Here is a 21,611-nt window from a genome sequence, read left to right on the forward strand (position 1 = left end):
GAGCTTGAACGAGCAGGGTAGCGGTTTGCATGGAGAGGAAAGGGCGGATCTTGGCAATGTTGCGGAGCTGAGACCGGCAGGTCTTGGTGACGGCTTGGATGTGAGGGGTGAATGAGAGAGCGGAGTCGAGGATGACACCAAGGTTGCGGGCTTGTGAGACGGGAAGGATGGTAGTGCCGTCAACAGAGATGGGAAAGTCAGGAAGAGGGCAGGGTTTGGGAGGGAAGACAAGGAGTTCAGTCTTGGACATGTTGAGTTTTATAGACAGATAATGCCATCTTGCCTCAATGCAATCATGCCTAGTGGCCGGATGCTGGGTCTCTCAGGATCCCTCACTGGGCCTCCAGCCCTAGACGTTGGCAGAGGGCTGTCTCGGAATTCTGCACCTTAGGACGACACACCTGCATGCAGTGGGTACTTGGAGGAAAGGCTGGGAGTACTGTACCTCACTGTACCTCATTCTCGTCTGTCCCATGGTCGATCCCTGGCCCACGTCCTCCCCCTGGCCTGGAATGCCCTCCCTCCACACATCCACCAAGCTAGCTCTCTTCCTCCCTTCAAAGCCCTACTGAGAACTCACCTCCTCCAAGAGGCCTTCCTAGACTGAGCCCCCTTTTTCCTCTCCTCCTCCCCATCCCCCCACCCTACCTCCTTCCCCTCCCCACAGCACCTGTATATGTTTGTACAGATTTATTACCCTATTTTACTTGTACATATTTACTATTCTATTTATTTTACTTGTACATATTTACTGTTCTATTTATTTTGTTAATGATGTGCATTTAGCTTTAATTCTATTTATTCTGATGACTTGACACCTGTCCACATGTTTTGTTTTGTTGTCTGTCTCCCCCTTCTAGACTGTGAGCCCGTTGTTGGGTAGGGACCGTCTCTATATGTTACCAACTTGAACTTTCCAAGTGCTTAGTACAGTGCTCTGCACACAGTAAGCGCTCAATAAATATGATTAAATGAATAAATGAATGGGAGTTGAAAGGGAGGATTCTGGACTAGATTCCCCTGTAGGCTGTAAGCTCCCCACAGGCAGGGACCACATCTACCTACTCTATTGTATTGTTCTCTTCCAGGATTTTAGGTTAGTGCTTGGCATATACTAAGTGCTCAGTAAATACCATTGACTGATGGATTTCCCCCTCCGCTGGCCTGTCTGCCTCTCCCTCGGTCCGTTTGCTGAAAATAGAGTGGTCAGACTCCTGGATCACTGACAGGGGGTGAGCATGGACATGGACCTCATTTCAGAGTTCTGGACCTAGTTCTGAACCGAGAACTCCTTGCCGGAGGCAATATAATCCAGTGGTGGAACACCAATTTGGCAGTCAGAGGTCTGGATTCTACCCTTGGGCTTCCCCTGATGAACTGAGGGACTTTCAGTTTCCCCATCTATACAAAGGGTAGACTTCTCCCTGCCCTGCCTTCTTCCCAGGGCAGCGGTGAGGGGAAACAGGATAACCGCCGCAGAAGCTCTCTGCACTCTGGGGAAGAATCGCTCTTCCGGCAGCATAATGTTGCCAGCCAACCCCCGTTTCCCTTTCCTCTCAGCTAGCCCCAACGGAGCCTTCTGCCCTGACCCCACCTCTGGCCACGAGGGCCTGTGGTTTTGCTGTCGCATCCTGTCTGCTCTGGGTTGCTTCCGTTCAGGACCCTCAAGTGGTTGACCATAGGTGTCGGGCCAGCCACTGCTCTCCTGCAGGATATCTGAGCTGCCACTGCTGCCGCCCCTCCCTCAGGCCAGGCCCCCCCGCCCCGCCCCGCCAGGCTGCAGAGGGTGACGGTAGCTCAGAGCCCCCGTCCAGCCCTTGCCATCCTGGCCATCTTGCTGCTCTTGGACAGAGTTACACATCCCCGTTGGCTACCTGGCCGGACACAAGGGCGAAGCGTCCCTGAGACCCTCCAGATGGAAGGTCAGATACTGAGGCAGAAGAAAATGTCCTGGCAGTTTGTTTCAGCAAAAGAGAAAGCAAATGTAGGTTTCCCTGGGCAGCCTGGGCCCCATGTAAAAACTTGGCTGTCAACAGTTCAGCTAAGCGACACACACACACAAACACACTCTCTCTCTCTCACCGCCCGCCCCCAGCCATTTCTGGGCTGGCTTTCCTGGCAAGCATAATACTTGATAACCTTCTCTTGTGGTTCGACATTTGAATGGGAGTTTTAAGGCCCTGAGTCACCCAGTTTACCAAGAGCCAAGAGGAATTCTGTCTGCTCTGGAAACCCATAGGCCTAAACTGATTCCCTCCAAGACTGCTGGCTGGTGTCGGGGTCTCTGCAGGAGCCTTGGGGCGGGGAAGGAGTAAGGGGGTGGAGATGGCAGATGGGCAGCCTGGATGAACTGTTCAAATGGCCACTTGTCCCTGCTGCTACCCCAAACGAGAGGTAAACAAGGACTTTGACTGCCCTCACCACCATGAGCCTAGGCCAGGCCGGCACAAAATTCAACCTGGATGGGGAGGGGCCCCACAGAATTTATGGCCACATCCTTAAAATCTGTTTCTTTTCCTACCCGTAAGAAGCAGTGTGGTCATAAGCTTGGGAGTCAGGGGACCTGGGTTCTAATCCAAGCTCCGTCACTTGTCCACTGGGTGACTTTAGGCAAATCACTTCACTAATCTGTTCGGCTTAATGGCAAGAGCATGGGCTTGGGAATCAGAGGACATAGGTTCTAATCCCTGCTCTGCCACTTGTCTGCTGTGTGACCTGGGCAAGCCACTTAACTTCTCTGTGACTCAGTTACTCCATCTGTAAAATGGGGATTGAGACTGTGAGCCCCATATGGGACAATCTGATTACCTTGTATCTACTCCAGTGCTTAGCACATAGTAAGCGCTTAACAAATACCATTATTATTATTATTATTCTCTGGGCCTCAATTACCTCATCTGGAAAACGGGGACTAACTCTGTGAAACAGGGATTGTTTCCAACACGATTAGCTTGAATCTACTTCCAGCGCTTAGTACAGTGCGTGGCACATAGTAAACACTTAACAAATACCACAATTGTTATTATTATCGTTATCATTATTATTATGGCTGTCTACCCCAACTAGATCAGAAGCTCCTTGAGGGCAGAATCAGGTCTACCCCCTCCAGAACTCTCCCAAGCACAAAGAATAGCGCCCCAGTTCAATGTAATAAATATCATTGATAAATACCATTGATTGACTGATTGATTGCCACGTGAGAGTGGCCACTTGCAGACAGGCAATTTGTTCCACAGGCTACGGAGAGGGCTTCTGACACCAACATGCCCCTGGGCAGCCCATAGGTGGGCAATCACTACACAAAAATGAGGCCCAGGGCCACTTCTGGACTGCTCCCCTTACTTTCGGTGGGTCTGGCTGCTCCTCTAGGGTTGGCGGGCTGAGCCCTGATCTCTGCCCAGGCTGAGCTCAGCTCACTGGCAGCAACGTTGTAGACCATGATACTCTTATAGGAGAAAGCCCTTTCTGACTCTCCTCCTCCAGGCTCCCTGCCATTTCCCTTTTGGCTTGCCCCAAATGACCAAAGTCTCCATGGCCTCAGCTTTTTCTCTATCGCTGACCACTTCTAAGGCTCCTTTAACCCCATAGGCATTCCAAGGCTTAAGGGTAAATACAGAATTAGACACCAAAAAGAACCCATCCAAATGGGTGGGCTTTTAATCCTAACGATAATTGTGGATATTTGTTAAGCACTATGTGCCAAGTACAGTACTAAGTGCTGGGTAGATACAAGATAATTAGGTCTCACATGGGGTTCACAGTCTAAGTAGGAGGGAGAAACAGTACTGAATTCCCATTTTGCAGATGAAGGAACTTAAGCACAGAGAAGGGAAGTGACTTGTCCAAGGTCACCCAGCAGGTAAGCAGCTGGGCCGGGATTAGAACCCCTGACTCCTAGGCCCGGGCTCTTTCCAGCAGGCCTCACTGCTTCCCGTGGCACTGTTAACCTTTAATATACTGGACAAGACAATCATAAGCTCAAAGCCTGGGGGGGTTACCTCCCAATCTTTGGCACATGGAAAAGGAGTTACAGAACCATAAGGGTATTCACTGATTGCCTACAAAATACCATGCTTTGTCTTTAGCCCTTGGGCAGAACATGGAAAGACAAAATGCTGACCCTGCCCACAAGGAGCTTACACTCCCAAGCCCTCTGGAGGAGCTCAGCTGAAAATAATCATAATAATGATGGTATTTGTTAAGCACTTAACTATGTGCCAGACACTGTACTAAGAGCTGGGGTGGATATAAGCAAATCAAGTTGGACAGAGTCCCTGTCCCATGTGGGGTTTACAGTCTCAATCCCCATTCTACAGATGAGATAATTGAGGCACAGAGAAGTGAAGTGACTTGCCCAAGGTCACAGAGCAGATAAGTGGCGGAGCCAGGATTAGAACCATTACCTTCCGACTCCCAGGCCTGTGGTCTGTCCACTAGGTCATGCTGCCTCTTGTGAAAAGACAAATGGGGTTCTGAATTCCGAGAGACACTCAGATAGGCACCCCGATGTCGCCAGCCTGGCCCTGGGGTCCTGGTGAGGGGTCAAGGGGCTCAGATTAACTAGGGTGGGATAACCACCTTCATATGGAGAGGATTACTCTGTCTGGGGATTTGGGTGGGCCAAGATCACTCAAGAAAAGACAAAGTGCAGTAACCAGAAGTCAGTCCCAGAAGGGGGCTCTCAGCCAACACACAATGGATGAGAGACTTTGGGGGCTCTTCAAATAGGGTTTTTCTGGGTTGGAGGGAAATGATGGTTGAAATTGGGGTTTGGGGGTGAAGCGGACTGGAACTCAAAAAGCCTGCACTTGACTTGGGTGGGACACACATGAAAAAGAAATGCAAATCCGATCTCTGCCTTCCTGGACAGCTGTGGAATGGTGGAATGGTGAGCTGAGCCCTGCTGAGTTCTGGGTTGAGCCATCAATAAATACTTAGCGTCAGTTTAAGTTCTCAGTGATCTACCCCTTGTCAGGGTCCTCTGCCTCTCAGCAGGGATCTGGGGAAACACGAATGGCTTCTCCCAAAAGGGCAGCTTAAACACACTAGAACCATTCCCGGCCTCCTTCTCAGTAGGAGCCAGTCAGTCCACAGGGGACGGGCGGTGCAGAGGTCCCATTTTCAGCAAGGCTAGGAGCAGGCTTCCTGTCTACCCTCCCACCCCCAGCCCCTGGTCCCTTGCTATCACTTAATTGCCTGGGCAGGGGGATTCATCCTGCACAGCGAGACCTCTTCATCTCCACCCTCTGCCTCCCAGGGCATAAATGAATCATTTGGGCTACGCACACCCAAAGCAGCATCCTCCCAACCTGGAATTAAAGAGGCCCCTCACCTTGGCATTGTCCGACTCCTCCCTCTCTTTTAACGCCCATTTTCAGCCTGTCGACAAGTCCAGTCAGTTCTTCCCCAAAAGCATTTCCAGAATTTGCCTCTTCTTCCTGATCTAAATGCCCACCATGCCGCTCCAGGTACGTGTCATAACACAGCTCAACTACTGCATCAGCCTCCTTGCTGACCTTCCTGCCTCCAGTCCCTCCTTCACTCTGTCTGACCATCTTTCTAAAACATCATTCTGAACCTGTTTTCCGCACTTCTCAAAAGTTTCCCATGTCTGCTGTGTGACCTTGGGCAAGTCACTTAACTTCTCTGAGCCTCTGTTACCTCATCTGGAAAATAGGGATGAAGACTGTGAGCCCCAGGTGGGACAACCTGTTCACCTTGTATCCCCCCAGCGTTTAGAACAGTGCTTTGCACATAGTAAGCACTTAACAAATGCCATTATTATTATTATTATTATTATTATTATTATTGTTATTGCCCATTTCTCTCCACATTGAAGAGAAACTCCTAGTGGTTTTAAAGCTGTCCATCGGCTCTCTCCCCATCTTCTTCTCCCCACTCTTTTTCCCCAGACCCTAGCTTGCACATCTCGTTCTTCTCTGCCAACCATCTCACTGTGGCTTGTTCTCCTCTCTTCTGCCACTGACCTATTGCTCACACCCTCCTTTCTACCTGGAACTACCTTGCCCTTCAGTCAGTCAATCAATCAATCAGTCAATGGCAACTATTGAGTGCTTACAATGTACAAAGCACTGGACTAAGCGCTTGGGAGAGGACAACACAATAGAGTCGGTAGGCCCAATCCCTGCTCTCAAGGTGCTCACCGTCTAGTGAACTCACAGATGACTGGTCTCCTCATCTTGACGGCCTTTCTGATATCACATCTCCTCCAGAAGATCTTCCTGGCTAATCACTCACCTTCACCGCCCTCATTCCTCCCAGCTGTTGCCTGGGCACGTCCGCATCACCTGAGGACTTGGGTACTCACCCCTGACCCAACAGCCCTCACAAGATAGCCAGCTCCTACCTTCCCCTTGGGAGCTGACAGAGGCTTCAGACCATCCTGTGGTGGCTTCTGACCATCGAGCATCATGATCAGTGGGGGGGGGGGTGTAGGCCTAGCTGCCTCCCTGACTGGCTGAGAGGTACAAGAGTTCCACAAGACCACCTCGCCCTCAGGGCAGCCTGCCTGATATGACTCGATTGTTCTCAGACCAGGTTAACAATGGCTCCCTTATTGACCACTGGCTACTTCTTCCAGATAGGAGAGGATGACCCACAAAGCCCCTTCCATCGTCCAAGCTCCTAACCCCATCCCGCTCATTAGCCCTGTGGCTCTACACATCAAGGGAAAGGGTCAAGACATTGCCCTGGGTCCTTCTGGCTACATCGCTCCCTTCCCCTAATCAATCAATCAATCATTGGTATTTACTGAACACTTACTGAGTGCAGAGCACTGTATTAAGTGCTTAGGAGAGTACAATATAACAGAGTTGGTAGACACAACCCCTGCTTCCCAAGGCACTGCAGACAGAGCCAATTACCCCTGGGCACACTGCACAGATGCTTCCTTAGGGGATGACAGAGGTTGTGGAGGGGGGGGGGGGGAATGGTCATCAGGGTCACTCCCCAGGCTCCCCAGCCTATGCCTTGGAAGATATAAGGCAGGGGCTGTCAGGGGGGACCAGCAGTGAACTGCTAGAGTCAGCCAGAGACTTGGGGAATTAGAAAAGGTGTTGAGCACCAGTGCTCCCCATTCTACTTGCCTTTGTCCAGCTGCTAGTGCCCAGTGAACCCCCACCACCCCGCCCCTTCAATCCTAGTACAACCAAGCCTTCTTTTCTCACCATCAGGTCATTCCCCAACTGCCCTCAAGGTGTGGAACAGCCATCTGCCCTTAACTGCCACATCACCTCCTTTCCCCTTCTTTACCACCCAGCTCTAAGCCTTCAGGAAACTCCATGATTGATTTCACTTCCTCTCCAACCCGCCATCCCAATCTGGGGGGGACCCACTCCTCCCCCAGCATGCTCTTGAAAATGGGACATCAATTTGAGAAGTAGCATGGAAAGAGCCCCGGCCTGGGTGTCAGAGGATAGGAGTTCTAATCCCAACTCTACCAGTTGTCTGCTGTGTTCAGCACTTAGAACAGTGCTTTGCACATAGTAAGCACTTAACAAATTACCATCATTATTACTATTATTAACCTTGAGCAAGTCCCTTAGTTTCCCTGTGACTAAGATAACTCATCTGTAAAATGGGGGTTAAAACTGTAAGCCTGACATGGGAAATGGACTGTGTCCAACCTGATTTGCCTGTATCTACCCCAGCGCCTGGTACAGTGTCTGGCACCTAGTAAGCGCTTAATGAATACTATTTAAAAAAAAAAAAAAACTTGTATTCATCTCTTCTACTGGACCAAGGGCTTCTGGAGAGAGAAAATCATGCCAGCTCTCTAACACAAAACCCGTCTCTCTCCCGCTCCTGTGCTTGGTATAAGCTGAGGCACCCAATGGGTTCTCAGGAAAAATGTGTTGGGATGAAGAACAGAACAATCTTGCACTTATGTTTCCCTACCCCTCTCTCTCATCCTTCTCTCTCTTCTTTCCCTTCCCTCACCCTGAATTGCCTACTTCCTAGTGGCAAGAGCACAGTGCAAGAATCAGACGAGGTGGGTTCTAATCCTGGCTACCCCACTTGTCTGCTGTGTGACCTTAGGCAAGTCACTTCACTTCTCTGGGCCTGTTACCTCATCTGTAAAATGGGGATTAATAATGATAATAATAATAATGTTGGTATTTGTTAAGTGCTTACTACATGCCAAGCACTGTTCTAAGCACTGGAGTAGATACAAGGTAGATATGTCCCATGTGGGACAGGAATTGTGTCCGATCTGATGACTTTACATCTACCCCAGTGCTCAGAACAGCGCTTGGCACATAGTAAGTGCTTCACAAATACCACAATTATTATTATTACTTTCCACCCAGGACTTAGAGGCAGAAGGCACCCAGGAGCCCCAGCCCCAAGCCCCTGCATTGGCTCAATCGGCCCGTACCTTCAGAGGCTTTCCAGGACTTCCACAGGTCCTCCACACTGATAAGTTTGTCTTCTCCATGGAAAGTGCTGTGCTTCACTGCCGGATCGTGGTAGTTCAAGTCTTCCCTTAGGAACTAGAACAGAAACACACACTGTTATGACACCCCTGGCATCCTGAGGCCCTCTCCACAACATCTCTCCATTTCTAAAAGCCTAGAACTGGCTGGGCCAAACCAGAGCTACCCAAAGCAGCCTGGCAGGGTGCCACCAAGAAAGGACACTTTCTGGGGCCTCAACTTGATTGCAAGAATAGACGTAAAAGCTGAAAGTGAAAGGCCGAGCCGTGGGGTCTGAGCTATCGACCCAGGCCCAGGCTGAAGAGAGAAAGATGGGAATCTGACTTTGCGATTTCACCCAAATGGATGGCCTCCTGGAGGGAAGGACTGCCTGATCTCCCTCCACGACTCTCTCTAATCCTCCGTTTACTGTTCTAGAGCCCCTGTGCCAGCTTTGAACTCTCCCTGCACCTCAGTATCTCTCAAGGCCCTACTGAGAGCTCACCTCATTAATTAATTCAATCATATTTATTGAGCGCTTACTGTGTGCGGAGCACTGTACTAAGCACTTTGGAAAGTAAAATACAGCAATAGAGAGAGACAATCCCTGCCCACAACAAGCTCACAGTCTAGGGGCGGGTGGGTGGGGGGAGACAGACATCAATAGAGAAGCAGTGTGGCTCCGTGGAAAAAGCCCGGGCTTTGGAGTCAGAGGTCATGGGTTCAAATCCCGACTCCGCCAATCGTCAGATGTGTGACCCTGGGCAAGTCACTTCACTTCTCTGGGCCTCAGTGACCTCCTCCAGAAGACCTTCCCAGACTGAGCCCCCTCCTTCCTCTCCCCCTCCTCTCCCTCTCCATCCCCCCCCGCCTTGCCTCCTTCCCCTCCCCACAGCACCTGTATATATGTATATATGTCTGTATGTATTTATCACTCTATTTATTTTATTTGTACATACTTATTCTATTTATTTTATTTTGTTAATATGTTTTGTTTTGTTCTCTGTCTCTCCCTTCTAGACTGTGAGCCCACTGGTGGGTAGGGACCGTCTCTATATGTTGTCAACTTGTACTTCCCAAGCGCTTAGTACAGTGCTCTGCACACAGTAAGTGCTCAATAAATACGACTAAATGAATGAATGAACCTCACACATGAAGTCGGGCCGAATGCCCCACAAGAATCAGTGCTGGATTTTCACTTCTTTGTGGGAATCGCATCTGCTCACATGAGTTTTCAACTACCAATTTAATGCAGGTGGCTCCCAAATCTGGCTCTCCACAATTGCTCGCTCACCTACTTGACAATCTTGTACCTACCCGCTGCCTCTGGGGTATCCCCACCATTCATTCAATCATATTTACTGAGTACTGACTGTGTGCAGAGCACTGTACTAAGTGCTTGGAAAGTACAATTCAGCAATAGAGACAATCCCTGCCCACATCTGGCTTACAGTCTAGAAGGGGGAAGACAAACATCAAGACAAGTAAACAGGCATTAATATAAATAAATATAATTATAGATATATACATAGATACATAAGTGCTGTGGGGCAGGGAGGGGGGAAGAGCAAATGGAGTGAGTAGAGGTGATGCAGAAGGGAGGGGGAGCTGAGGAAAAGGGGGGCTTAGTTTGGGAAGGCCTCTTGGAGGAGATGAGCCTTCAATGGGGCTTTGAAGGAGGGAAGGGTGATTGTTTGGTGGATTTGAGGGGGGAAGGCATTGCAGGCCAGAGGTAGGATGTGGGCCAGGCAAGATGGAGGCACAGTGAGAAGTTTAGCACCAGAGGAGCGGAGTGTGTGGGCTGGGCTGTAGAAGGATAGAAGAGAGGTGAGGTAAGAAGGGTAAGTGCTTAACAAATACCATCATCATCAAGGAGTAAGGTGATATAGAGCTCTGAAGCCAAGAGTGAGGAGTTTTTGTTTGATATGGAGGTTTATAGGCAACCACTGGAGATTTTTGAGGAGGGGGGTGACGTGCCCAGAACATTTCTGTAGAAAGATAATCCAGGCAGCAGAGTGATGTATGGACTGAAGCGGGGAGAGGCAGGAGGTTGGGAGGTCAGAAAGGAGTCTGATGCATTAATCCAGTCGGGATAGGATGAGTGCTTGTACTAATGTGGTAGCAGTTTGGATGGAGAAGAAAGGGCACTTACCTGCATCTCCCTCAACTTCCTATGTCAGAAACTGATCTCTCCTCAGCTGCCCTTAGAAACTTTTGCCTCCTCCCAACTTTTCCTATCACAGTCATCATCACCATCATCCTCCACAGCCTAGAGGTTCACAGCCTTGGCATCATCTTTCATAACTCTCGGCTTTTCACCCCTCATCTTCAGACTCTTTTTAATCCTGTCAATCCTTCATTCAGAGGCATTTATTGAACACTTACTATGTGCAGAGCACTATACTAAGCATTTGGGTGAGTGCAACACTCCCAGAATAATAATGGAAACAACTGTGGTGTTTGGTAAGCTCTGACTTTGTGCCAAGCACTGTACTAGATGCTGGGGTAGATTATCAGGTTGTGCACAGCCCCTGTCTCGCGAGCTACGTAAGATAAGAGAACAGCCATTTCAAACTATTTTTCTCGTGTTCCAAGAACATCTCTACCAACTCTATTCTACTGAAATCTCCCAAGTGCTTAGTACAGTGCTCTTCACACAGTAAGTGCTCATTAAATACTATTGATTGATCGATTCTACTAGATTTCACAGATTCAGTGATTCCTTTCTAAGCCTACTAACAATGGCCCTTGTTCAAGTTCCTGTTTCCACCCTGTTAGGTTACTGTAACAGCCTCCATGCCACATACAGCTGCTTGTATCATCCATCCTCTTAAAGCTATGTTCAGAACACATCATTCCCCTCCTCACCAAATTTTAAATGGTTACTCATTTCTCTCCATTTGAAACCCAATCTGCCCAGGTTCCCTTTCCTCTGACTGATAGATTGCTTTGTTACATGCAGGCTCAGAAATGTTAAGCACTTAGTACAGCACCTGGCACTTAGTAAGCACTTAAAAAATACCATAATTACTATCATTATTAAGAAGAAGTTAAGAGAAGGAGCATTGCCTAGTGGATAGCACACAGGCCCGGGAGTCAGAAGGATCTGGCTCTGCAAGTTGGGCAGGTCACTTCATTTCTCTGGACCTCAGTTACCTCATCTGTAAAATAGGGATTAAGACTATGAGCCTCATGTAGGTCAGGGATTGTGTCCATCTGATTCACTTGTATCTACCCTAGTGCTAAATTCAGTGCCTCGCACGTAGTACGCACTTAACAAAAACCATTAAAAAAAAAGACACAATGACTCCATCAACAACTGGGAATTGAGAGAGCCACAGATTCCATTCAACTCTGTCCAAGAAAACTATCTTGGGGGGTCTCCTCCAAATCCACTAAAAGTACAAGGCAGCCAATGTCCTGGGAAATGACGACGGAGTGAGCTGTGACCTTAGGGTCCAGGAGAGGGGCTCGGGAATATCCCGGCACAGCACGGCTGAAGGGAATTTAAGAGCCGTGAGTAATCTGAATGAACGATTTGGCACAGAGGGCTCTCACTAGCAATGATAGGGGCCATTGTCGGGGGAAGAATACACCAACCTGTAGATCTAACCAGGCTCTCTGGGTGGGCAGAGCCCAGGATGGTGAAAGCGAGGAGCGGGAAACTGCTGCCCAAACCAGTGCTGATGTCAGGCACTCCCCAATCTGGCTTTGGACCAGAGCCCCCATAACTGATTGGGCCATTATTTATAGCTTTGCTCAAGGAAAAGGGCTGAGAGGTGTAGGTTCCCGGGAGAAGGTGACGAGGGGAGAATCTTCCTTTGGCCACCGGGGTCAGTACCTGTTATCTGCGGCCACCTCCCAGTGAGGATGGCCGGCTCTCAGGCTTGGTCCCCGCTGACAGGCCTGCTTTCCACACCACTGAACTGCCAATTTGCAAGGGTCTGACTCTGACAGGTTGAACTGTGAACATATCATGCCACTAACTGGGATTGAGGCGAGTTCAGAAAAAGCCCACAAAATGAGTTTGGTTGCCTCTGATGCACCCCCGTCTAGTTTTCGCCACTATCGTTAACAGCGTTTATTGAGCGGTTGGGTGCCGAGCTGGAGAACGTTCAAGGAAAAGATCCAGTCTCTACACTTGAGATGGGTGGACGCAAACTGCCAACGTATAATAGGCAAGAGAATGCTCTCTTAAGAGTAACCAAATAAAGAAGCCAATAAACCCAGTTTTAGGCCGGTTTCCAGACTTTACCAAATTGTTCTGTCTTAAATTGAGTTAGCCTCAATTTAAAGTCTCTCCCTTCGGCCAGGAGACATTTAGTGGTAGATGGCTACCCCCAGACAGCACAATCAAATGCTACGAAGTAACTATAAAAGACAATCAAATGTTTCTGGTGAGACACCAACTGTTTCTGATCTGGCAACAGATGGAAGACCCAGCAACCGAGGGCTGAGCACACCTCTCTTTCTAGAAACCATCTCTGCCTGGAGGAGCGGTAAGCTCGAGAGACACTCTGAAGAGTCACAGGATTTTGGGGGGAAGAGGAGGATCTTAGGTGGGCCAGGAGATTGCCAGAGTAATTCCAGGTTCAGAGTCCACAGACAGGAGTGAAATCCTGTTCCTCAGGAGCATGGCAGCACGAGCCATAGCTACAGACACACAAATGAGCTCCCCCTCCTCCTCCTCCTCCTCCTCCATCAGGGTGATGGGGTCAAATCTGCTATGGCAGCCTTGCCCCCTCTCCGCCTGAGTATGTCTGAGTGAAGTCCCGCCTCGGGTAGCTGAGAAGCAGCGAGGTCTAGTGGATATAGCACGGGTGTGGGAATCAGAAGAATCTGAGTTCTAATCCCGGCTCTGCCCCATGTCTGCTGTGTGACCTTGGACAAGTCACTTCACTTTTCTGTGCCTCAGTTACCGCACCTGTAAAATGGGGATTAAGACTGTGAGCCCCATGTGGGCCATGTATTGTGTCCAACCTGATTAGACTGCATCTACCCCAGCGCTTAGTATTCATTCATTCAATCGTATTTATTGAATGCTTACTGTGTGCAGAGCACTGTACTAAGTGCTTGGGAAGTACAAATTAGCAACATATAGAGACGGTCCCTACCCAACAATGGGCTCACAGTCTAGAAGGGGGAGACAGACAAAAAAACAAAACAAGTAGACAGGTGTCAATACCATCAGAATAAATAGAATTATAGCTATATACACATAATTAATAAAATAAATATATTAAATATGTGCAAATAAAATAGCGTAATAAATATGTACAAATATATACAAGTGCTGTGGGGAGGGGAAGGGGTAGGGCAGGGAGGGCGATGGGGAGGGGAGGAGGAGGAGGAGCAGGAGAGGAAAAAGGGGGGGCTCAGTCAGGGAAGGCCTCCTGGAGGAGGTGAGCTCTCAGTAGGGCTTTGAAGGAAGGAAGAGAGTTAATTTGGCAGATGTGTGGAGGGAGGGCATTCCAGGTCAGAGGACGGACATGGGCCAGAGGTCGACAACGGGACAGGCGAGAATGGGGCACAGTGAGAGGGTTAGCGCTAGAGGAGCAGAGGGTGCAGGCTGGGCTGTAGAAGGAGAGAAGGGAGGTGAGGTAGGAGGGGGCGAGGGGATGGGGAGCCTTGAAGCCGAGAGTGAGGAGTTTTTGCTTGATTCGTAGGTTGACGGGCAACCACTGGAGATTTTTGAGGAGGGGAGTGACATGCCCAGTGCATTTCAGTACAAAGATAATCTGGGCAGCAGAGTGAAGTATAGACTGAAGCAGGGAGAGACAGGAGGATGGGAGATCAGAGAGGAGGCTGATTTAGTAATCCAGTTGGGATATAATACTAATAATGGCATTTATTAAGGGATAACTTGAGAGACTGAACCAGCAAGGTAGTGGCTTGGATGGAGAGGAAAGGGCGGATCTTGGTGATGTTATGGAGGTGAGACTGGCAGGTGTTGGTGATGGATTGGATGTGTGGGTGAATGACAGAGTGGAGTCAAGGATGACACCAAGGTTGCAGGCTTGTGAGACAGGAAGGATGGTAGTGTCGTCTACAGTGATGGGAAAATCAGGGAGAGGGCAGGGTTTGGGAGGGAAGATAAGGAGCTCAGTCTTGGACATGGTGAGTTTTAGATGGTGGGCAGACATTCAGATGTCTGTACAGTTCCTGGCACATAGTAAGCACTTAAAAATACCATTAAAAAAACCCAAAGAATCGCTGGAGCTCAGGGAATGCTGTAACTTTTAAGAATGCTACTGGCTAAGCACTATGTGTCATGCACTATGCTAAGCACTGGGGTAGATACAAGATAATCATGTGAGCTCATTGTGGGAAGGGACTGTCTCTATTGCTGTATTGTATTCATTCATCATATTTACTGAGCGCTTACTGTGTGCAGAGCACTGTACTAACCGCTTGGAAAGTACTTTCCCAAGCACTTAGTACAGTGCTCTGCACACAGTAAGCACTCAATAAATACAACTGAATGAATGAATGAACACACTTGTTCCATACAGGTGTGGGGTCACTGCCACCAGAGAAGGGAAGAACCTGAAGACTTCTCTTAACAGCAGTGAATCGGAGCTTTCGTTATTGCTAATCGATTGTTTCCGTGGTTTTATGATGTTATTTCTTTACTTGTAGGTGTGTTGCCAGCTTCTCCTCCTTTAAGACTGTCAGCTCCCAGGGGGCTGGGATGCTGTTTAGTACAGTGCTCACAAAAGTAACAGTTACAATTACAATTAGTAATAATTCCGAGGGCCACAGGACTCTGGATAGCACAGCTAACAGCTAAGAGGATTCTGGGAGGCAATAACAATGCAGCCCCAAACCACTTGACAATTTCCCTGTGGCTGGGTTGGGGCAGATTTGGGCTAATTTGGGGTAGGTGAGGCCAAGCCAGGTGGCAACAATTGCATCACGGAGCAGGGAGAAACTGTTCTCTGCCAAGCAAAAGAGAACACCAAGGGGAAGACGCTTGCAGGCCTGGTGGCACCTGCTTTCTGGGGTCCTGGACCAAAGACAGTATGAGCCGGGCCATGGGGGAGGGGACCGGGGCTGGTGGGGCTGGGGAGTGGGGGGGGCGGGTCAGGGCAAGGGTGGGGTAGGGAATGAAAGCAGCAATCGGAGGGGAATGTGAAGGTTACTTCTCGGGGACAGGCAGCCCCAGGATTCTCCTCCAGAGACCAAATGCCTCTCCCTGCGTTCTTTTTTTTTTTAAATTATTTTGTACGATATTTGTTAAGGACTTACTATATGTCATAAACTGTTCTAAGTGCTGGGGTAGATACAAGTTAATCAGGTCGAACACAGTCCCTGTCCCACACGGAGCTAATGGTCTAAGCAGGAGTGATTGGAGGGATTGAATCCCCATTTTCAGTTGAGGACACTGAGGCACGGAGTAGTGAAGTGACTTGCCTTAGGTCACACAGCAGACAAGCGATGGAGCCTAGGATGAGAAGCCAGGTCCTCTGACTCCCAAGTTCGGGCTCTTTCCACTAGGCCATGCTGCTTCTCTTCCTCTCCCCAACTCACTCCGTGGCTTGCTGCCGGTTGGAGAATAGGTTCCCAAATCACCGGGTCAGTATGAACTCCGGCTTATCACACCGTCACCTCCCTGTCTCAGGCCCAGTCTTCTGCGGATGCGCAACTGGACAGAGCCACCTGGTTAATACTCAAGAGACTTGGGCCCCCCTCCTTTTTTTGGGTATTTGTTAAGCAGTTACCATATGCCAGGCTCTGTACTAAATACTGGGACAGATACAAGCTAATCCGGTTGGACACAGTCCCTGTCCCACATAGAGCTCACAATCTTAAACCCCATTGTACAGATGAGGGAACTGAAGCCCAGAGAAGCGACCTGTCCAAGGTCACAAAACACACAAGTAGCGGAACTGGGATTAGAACCCAGCTCCTCTGACGCCCAGGCCTGGGCTCTTTCCACTATCAATCAATCAATCAATTGTATTTATTGAGCGCTTACTATGTGCAGAGCACTGTACGAAGCGCTTGGGAAGTACTAAGCCACGCTGCCTCTCTCGGGGCAGAGAAATACACAGCAGTGGACTTCCCTGGGGTTCAGACCTGAGCCCTCCTCCTGCCCATTGCTGGGGGAAACTCCCCATCATAGAGCGAAGCCCGCAGGTCAGAAGGACGAGGAAGCAGAGACTCCGGTTTTGGTCCCCCCACCCCCTGTGACTTGTGACCTACAAGGAGAATGCGGCAGTGCCGCCTGGATCTGCCCCAACCGGCTGCTCGAGAGCTGCTGGAGGCTCCCTGAGGGATGCTGGGATCAGCTGTTGCTCGGTATTTTTAGCTGGAGGAGTATGGAAAAGAAAAACGATACCTCTTTTGGCTTCCTTAAACAGCGCACCATCCAAATCCACCTCTCCCTGCTCGCAGAAGGGGGCACTGCGGAGAGGGATTCGGCAGACAGGGCTTCACGGGGCCACAGGACTGCAGATTTCGGTGGAAATGACATAATTCCCCACAGCCTACAGGTTAGAGGACAGCCCAGCTTGCTTGGCCACACCTGCCTGGGCATTTCTCTAGCATCCATCACCAGAGCAGCCCAGGGCACTTTCCCTGAACACAGCCAGGTTCAACCCCACTGTCGGGAAAGAACAATGAGCATAGTTCAGTGCCAGAGCCTTGTACAATGCCCCTTTTGTGCCCGAGACTCCACCAACTTACGCAGAGGCCTGCTCCAGGCCAGCAGCCTTTGGCCCTGGCGCTTCTCTCTTCCCCGGAACCACGCATGGGTGGCTGTGGGGGGGACGGCCCCCGGAAGGGGTGCAACTAACCCCAGTAGAGAAGGGGCCCACCAGTCATAGTCTGGGAATGCCCCCTAGGGACCTGGGGACCAACGGGGTGGGCCCTGGCCCCAAAGCAGTAAGTTATCGGGGAGAGAAATGCCTAGGGGGGGAAACGAGACACTTGTGAACCTCTAGTCACCTAGCTCTTGGTCCACAGGGGCTCGAAGTTTTCCATGCGGGTGCAGGCAACCTGGCATTCCCCAACTCTCCCAGAGAAACACAGTGACCTTGGGGAATATCTTAATGTACCCACCAGCCCTGGGCTGCAGGGTTGGGCTGGAGCTCCTGGCTGGGAGCATCAAATAGGAGAAGTGTTGTCTGCTGTGACACCTTGGGCAAGTCACTTAACTTCTCTGTGCCTCAGTTACCTAGTAAAATGGGGATTGAGACTGTGAGCCCATGTGGGACAACCTGATTACAGTACTTAAAACAGTGCTTGGCACAGAGCAAGCATTTAACAAATATTCGTTCATGAATACATGAAAAGTAAGCGCTTAACAAATACCATTATTATGATTATTATTAGTGGAAAGAGGATGGGCCGGGAGTCAGAGGACATGGGTTCAAATCCTGACTCTGCCAACTGTCAGCTGTGTGACTTTGGGCAAGTCACTTAACTTCTCTGGGCCTCAGTTACCTCATCTGCAAAATGGGGATTAAGACTGTGAGCCCCCCGTGGGACAACCTAATCACCTTGTAACCTCCCCAGCACTTAGAACAGTACTTTGCACATAGTAAGTGCTTAATAAATACCATTATTATTATCATTATTATTATTATTCCGGCTCTATCACTTGTCTGCTGTGTGACCTTGGGCAAAGTCACTCCATTTCTCCATGCCTCAGTTTTCCTGGTCTCCCTCTTATTTAGGCTGTGAGCCCCATGCGGGACAGGGACTGTGTCCAACCTAATTCATTTGTATCTATTCCAGGGCTTAAAACAGTGTTTGATACATAGTAAGCACTTAAGAAATATCATTTCAAAAAACATCTCAACAGCAGTAATAGCACAGGGACTATTTTGTCAGGCCCACCACAATAGGCAGCACCCCGGTTGGCCTATCTGTCTGAGGGCCTCGAGACTTAGACCTGGAGTCCTGTGTGGGGCAGGGACTGTGTCTGAGCAGATTCTTTTGGCTCTAACACAGAGTTTAATACAGTGCTTGGCACATGGTAAACACTTCATAAATACCATGATTATCATTAAGCCAAATGACAAAATGAATCTGTGACCTGGATGAGTTCAAGCTGGGCAGGAATTCCTGCCACCGAAACCTTTGGCTGCAGACAGAAGATTTGAATGAGGCCACTAATTAAAAGTGCCTTCCCCCAAGAGTCAGGGTCTTCTCATTTTAATTGGGGTCACTGTTGCCACATTTAAGCTTGATGGAAAACTTAAGTTGGGGTCGAATCGGACAGCTTGCAGGGAGGGGACGCTTGAGGCTGCCAGGCCTGCAATGAATGTCCCCTATCTGTCCAGCTGGCCCCCGAAACCCGGCCCACCCTTGAAGAGACCATTCCTCTGCTAGCTAGTTCCAAAAGGCAGGCCACCGTGATTTTGGCCCCTGGCACCTGCCTGCATACCCTGCCCTCAAGAATCATGGGGTGGAGGTTCTGGGCAGGAAAATGTGCCCAGCCCCAGGAAGTCAGCTTGCCAGGGTCTCTCTCTGGGGCCCAAATATCCTGGGAAACGGACACACGCACGCATGCAGGCATGCACACACGCGCACGCAACCGGAGACAACCTCCAAACCTGATCAAGGAAGGAAGGGGCCACGGGAATGTGGTTTGGGGACCGGACATCTGGCCGGTCACCTCGCTTGTCCCTTGGAAGAGCCGCTTGGAAAGTAGGAGGCTGGGAACAAGCCTTCCTCCTCTTCCTCCTCCTCCCAGTACAGAAGGGAACCCAGGCCAAGGACGAGGGACAACCAGAGGCACCCCCTTGTCTGCCATCCTCCAGCAATACCATGTCCTGAGAGACTACTGTGTGCGCAGCCCTGCGCCAAGCACTTGGAAGAGTACAAAGAGTAAGCAGGTGTGTTCCCTGCCCTTAAGGGTCTTACAATCTACCTGGCACAAAAAAATTGGCAGACTGAGAGAAGGAAAAAGGGCTATGTACATGAGTTAGGGCTTACAGAGTAGAACATGCATGCTACGGAATTAAGTGCCATGGGAGGTTGGGAGCATGCCACAGCATGCAAACTGGACTCCATCTCCTGAAAAGAAATGTAACTATTCCCTGAGAAACCCTGTGTAGAATTCAGATCACCTGGCAAAGAGCTGAAGGGAAGGCTTCTCCTTTGGGACCAAGTAGCTTGGACTCGAGGCTCTGGAGAATGGGTGTTTTGTCCACATCATGCCCCAGGACCTTCTAGTTTTAGTCTGGTCCCCTCCAAAGGCCATAACGAAGTTCGTTCGTTCATTCATTCATTCAATCATTTACTGAGTGCTTACTGTGTGCAGAGCACTGTATTAGGCACTTGGGAGAGTACAATATAATAATAGACAGACTCCCTGCCCACAATGAGCTTACAGTGTAGAGAGGGAGAAGTTCTAAGGCCTGTATTCCGGGTCCAGGGGTGGGGCGGGGCTCATCTCACCTCTCCAGACCCCTCTCAGCACTATCTCATCTATGATCAGACCTCCTTCCCCTCTCCAGGAAATGCCAGCATTGTGGCTCATGGAGATGGGGACTGTGGGAATCAGAAGGGGAGAGGATTTGGGCGCCCGGCATCCTGATCAGGGCTCATGGAACATTGAGGAAAAGAGGGAAGCAGTGTGGCCTAGTGGAGACAGCACAGGCATGGGAGTCAGAAGGACCTAGGTTCTAATCCTGGCTCTACCACTTGTCTGCTGTGTGACTATGGGCAAGTTGCTTCACTTCTCCATGCCTCGGTTACCTCATCTGTAAAATTAAGACTGTCAGCCCCATGTGAGGCAGGGGTGTTCAATCCAATTACTTTGTATTTACCCCAGTGCTTAGCAAATACCACACTTATTATTACTATCATTATTATTATTATCGTGACAAAGAGGAAATTCCTCCTGAGCCTTTTGATCAAAGGTACTGTATGTAGCCTGGACAGGAGCCGGATTTTTCAGATCTGGCACTGGTAATCCTTGTCAGGTGTGCCAGCGGGTACTACACCAGGTCTTCCTTCTGGCATAATAACTGTGGTGCTTGTTAAGTGCTTACTATGTGCCAAACACTGTACTAAGCACTAGGGTAGATACAATACAATCAGATCAGTGTGGCCTAGTGGAACCAACACGGCCTACGAGCCAGCAGACCTGAGTTCTAATCCCAGGTCTATCCCTGGCCTGCTGGGTGACATCAGAAAAGTCTCTGAAATTCTTTGTGCCGCTGTTTCCCCATGCTTAAAATGAGAATTCAATTCTTGTTCACCCTCCCTCATAGACTGGGAGCCCAGGAGACAACAATAGAGACTGTGTCTGCCTTGACTATCTTGTATCTACCCCAGCACATAGTACAATGCTTAACAGATACTAGGCACTCCACAAAGACCACAATTAAATTATATCAGAGCCAGCTCCTGTCCCACATGGGACTCACAGTCTAAGGGGGAAGTACTGAATCCCCATTTTACAAATGAGGAAACCCGGGCACAGAGAAGTGAAGTGACTGGGCCAAGGTCATATGGCAGGCAAATGGCAGACGCAGGATTAGAACCCATGATCTTCTGACTCCCGGGCCTGTACTCTTTCCGCTGGGCCCTGCTGCTTGACAGCCTAAGGCCTCCAATGCCACCCAGGTCCTACTTCAGCACTGCTTTCCCGACCCTTCTCCTCATCGCAGCGCTCCCCTCTCCACCTCGGTTTCAGCTTGGACGGTGACTTAAGAGGTTGAGCGGGTCACGGACTGGGAGTCCCATGGGGTACAGGAACTGTGCCTGAATTGATTCCGTGGCTCAATGGAAAGAGCACAGGCGTGGGACTCAGAGGTCATGGGTTCAAATCCCAGCTCCGCCAGTTGTCAGCTGTGTGACCTTGGGCAAGTCACTTAACTTCTGTGTGCCTCAGTAACCTCATCTGTAAAATGTGGATTACGACTGTGAGCCCCCTGTGGGACAACCTGATCACCTTGTACCCTCCCCAGAGCTTAGAACGGTGCTTTGCACATAGTAAGCGCTTAACAAATGCCATCATTGTTATTATTATTATTTGTATTTACCCCAGTGCTCAGTATAGTGCTAGGCACACAGTAAATGCTGAATATAATAATAGCAATAATAACAATAATACTACTTGGCCAAAGTGCTATAGGGTCCTGGAATTGTAGAGGGTCCTGGAATTGTAGACTAGCCCAGCTCCCGCACTGTCACTGCCATCCTGGAGCTGATCGACCT

At 49.7% G+C, this 21,611-nt stretch overlaps 1 protein-coding gene across 2 annotated transcripts in view; it reads right to left on the reverse strand.

Moving 5' to 3' along the window:
• The window catches only part of STIM1 (stromal interaction molecule 1), a 211,122-nt gene that overhangs the window by 60,397 nt on the left and 129,114 nt on the right, over positions 1–21,611 (reverse strand). For both annotated transcript variants that reach the window (XM_038766384.1, XM_038766389.1), the window contains exon 3: positions 8,399–8,513. In XM_038766384.1, coding sequence (XP_038622312.1) covers positions 8,399–8,513 — 115 coding nt within the window. The remainder of the gene's footprint in view (positions 1–8,398; positions 8,514–21,611) is intronic.

The sequence above is a fragment of the Tachyglossus aculeatus genome, chromosome 2, assembly GCF_015852505.1.
Source record: "Tachyglossus aculeatus isolate mTacAcu1 chromosome 2, mTacAcu1.pri, whole genome shotgun sequence".
NCBI classification, from domain to species: Eukaryota; Metazoa; Chordata; class Mammalia; order Monotremata; family Tachyglossidae; genus Tachyglossus; species Tachyglossus aculeatus.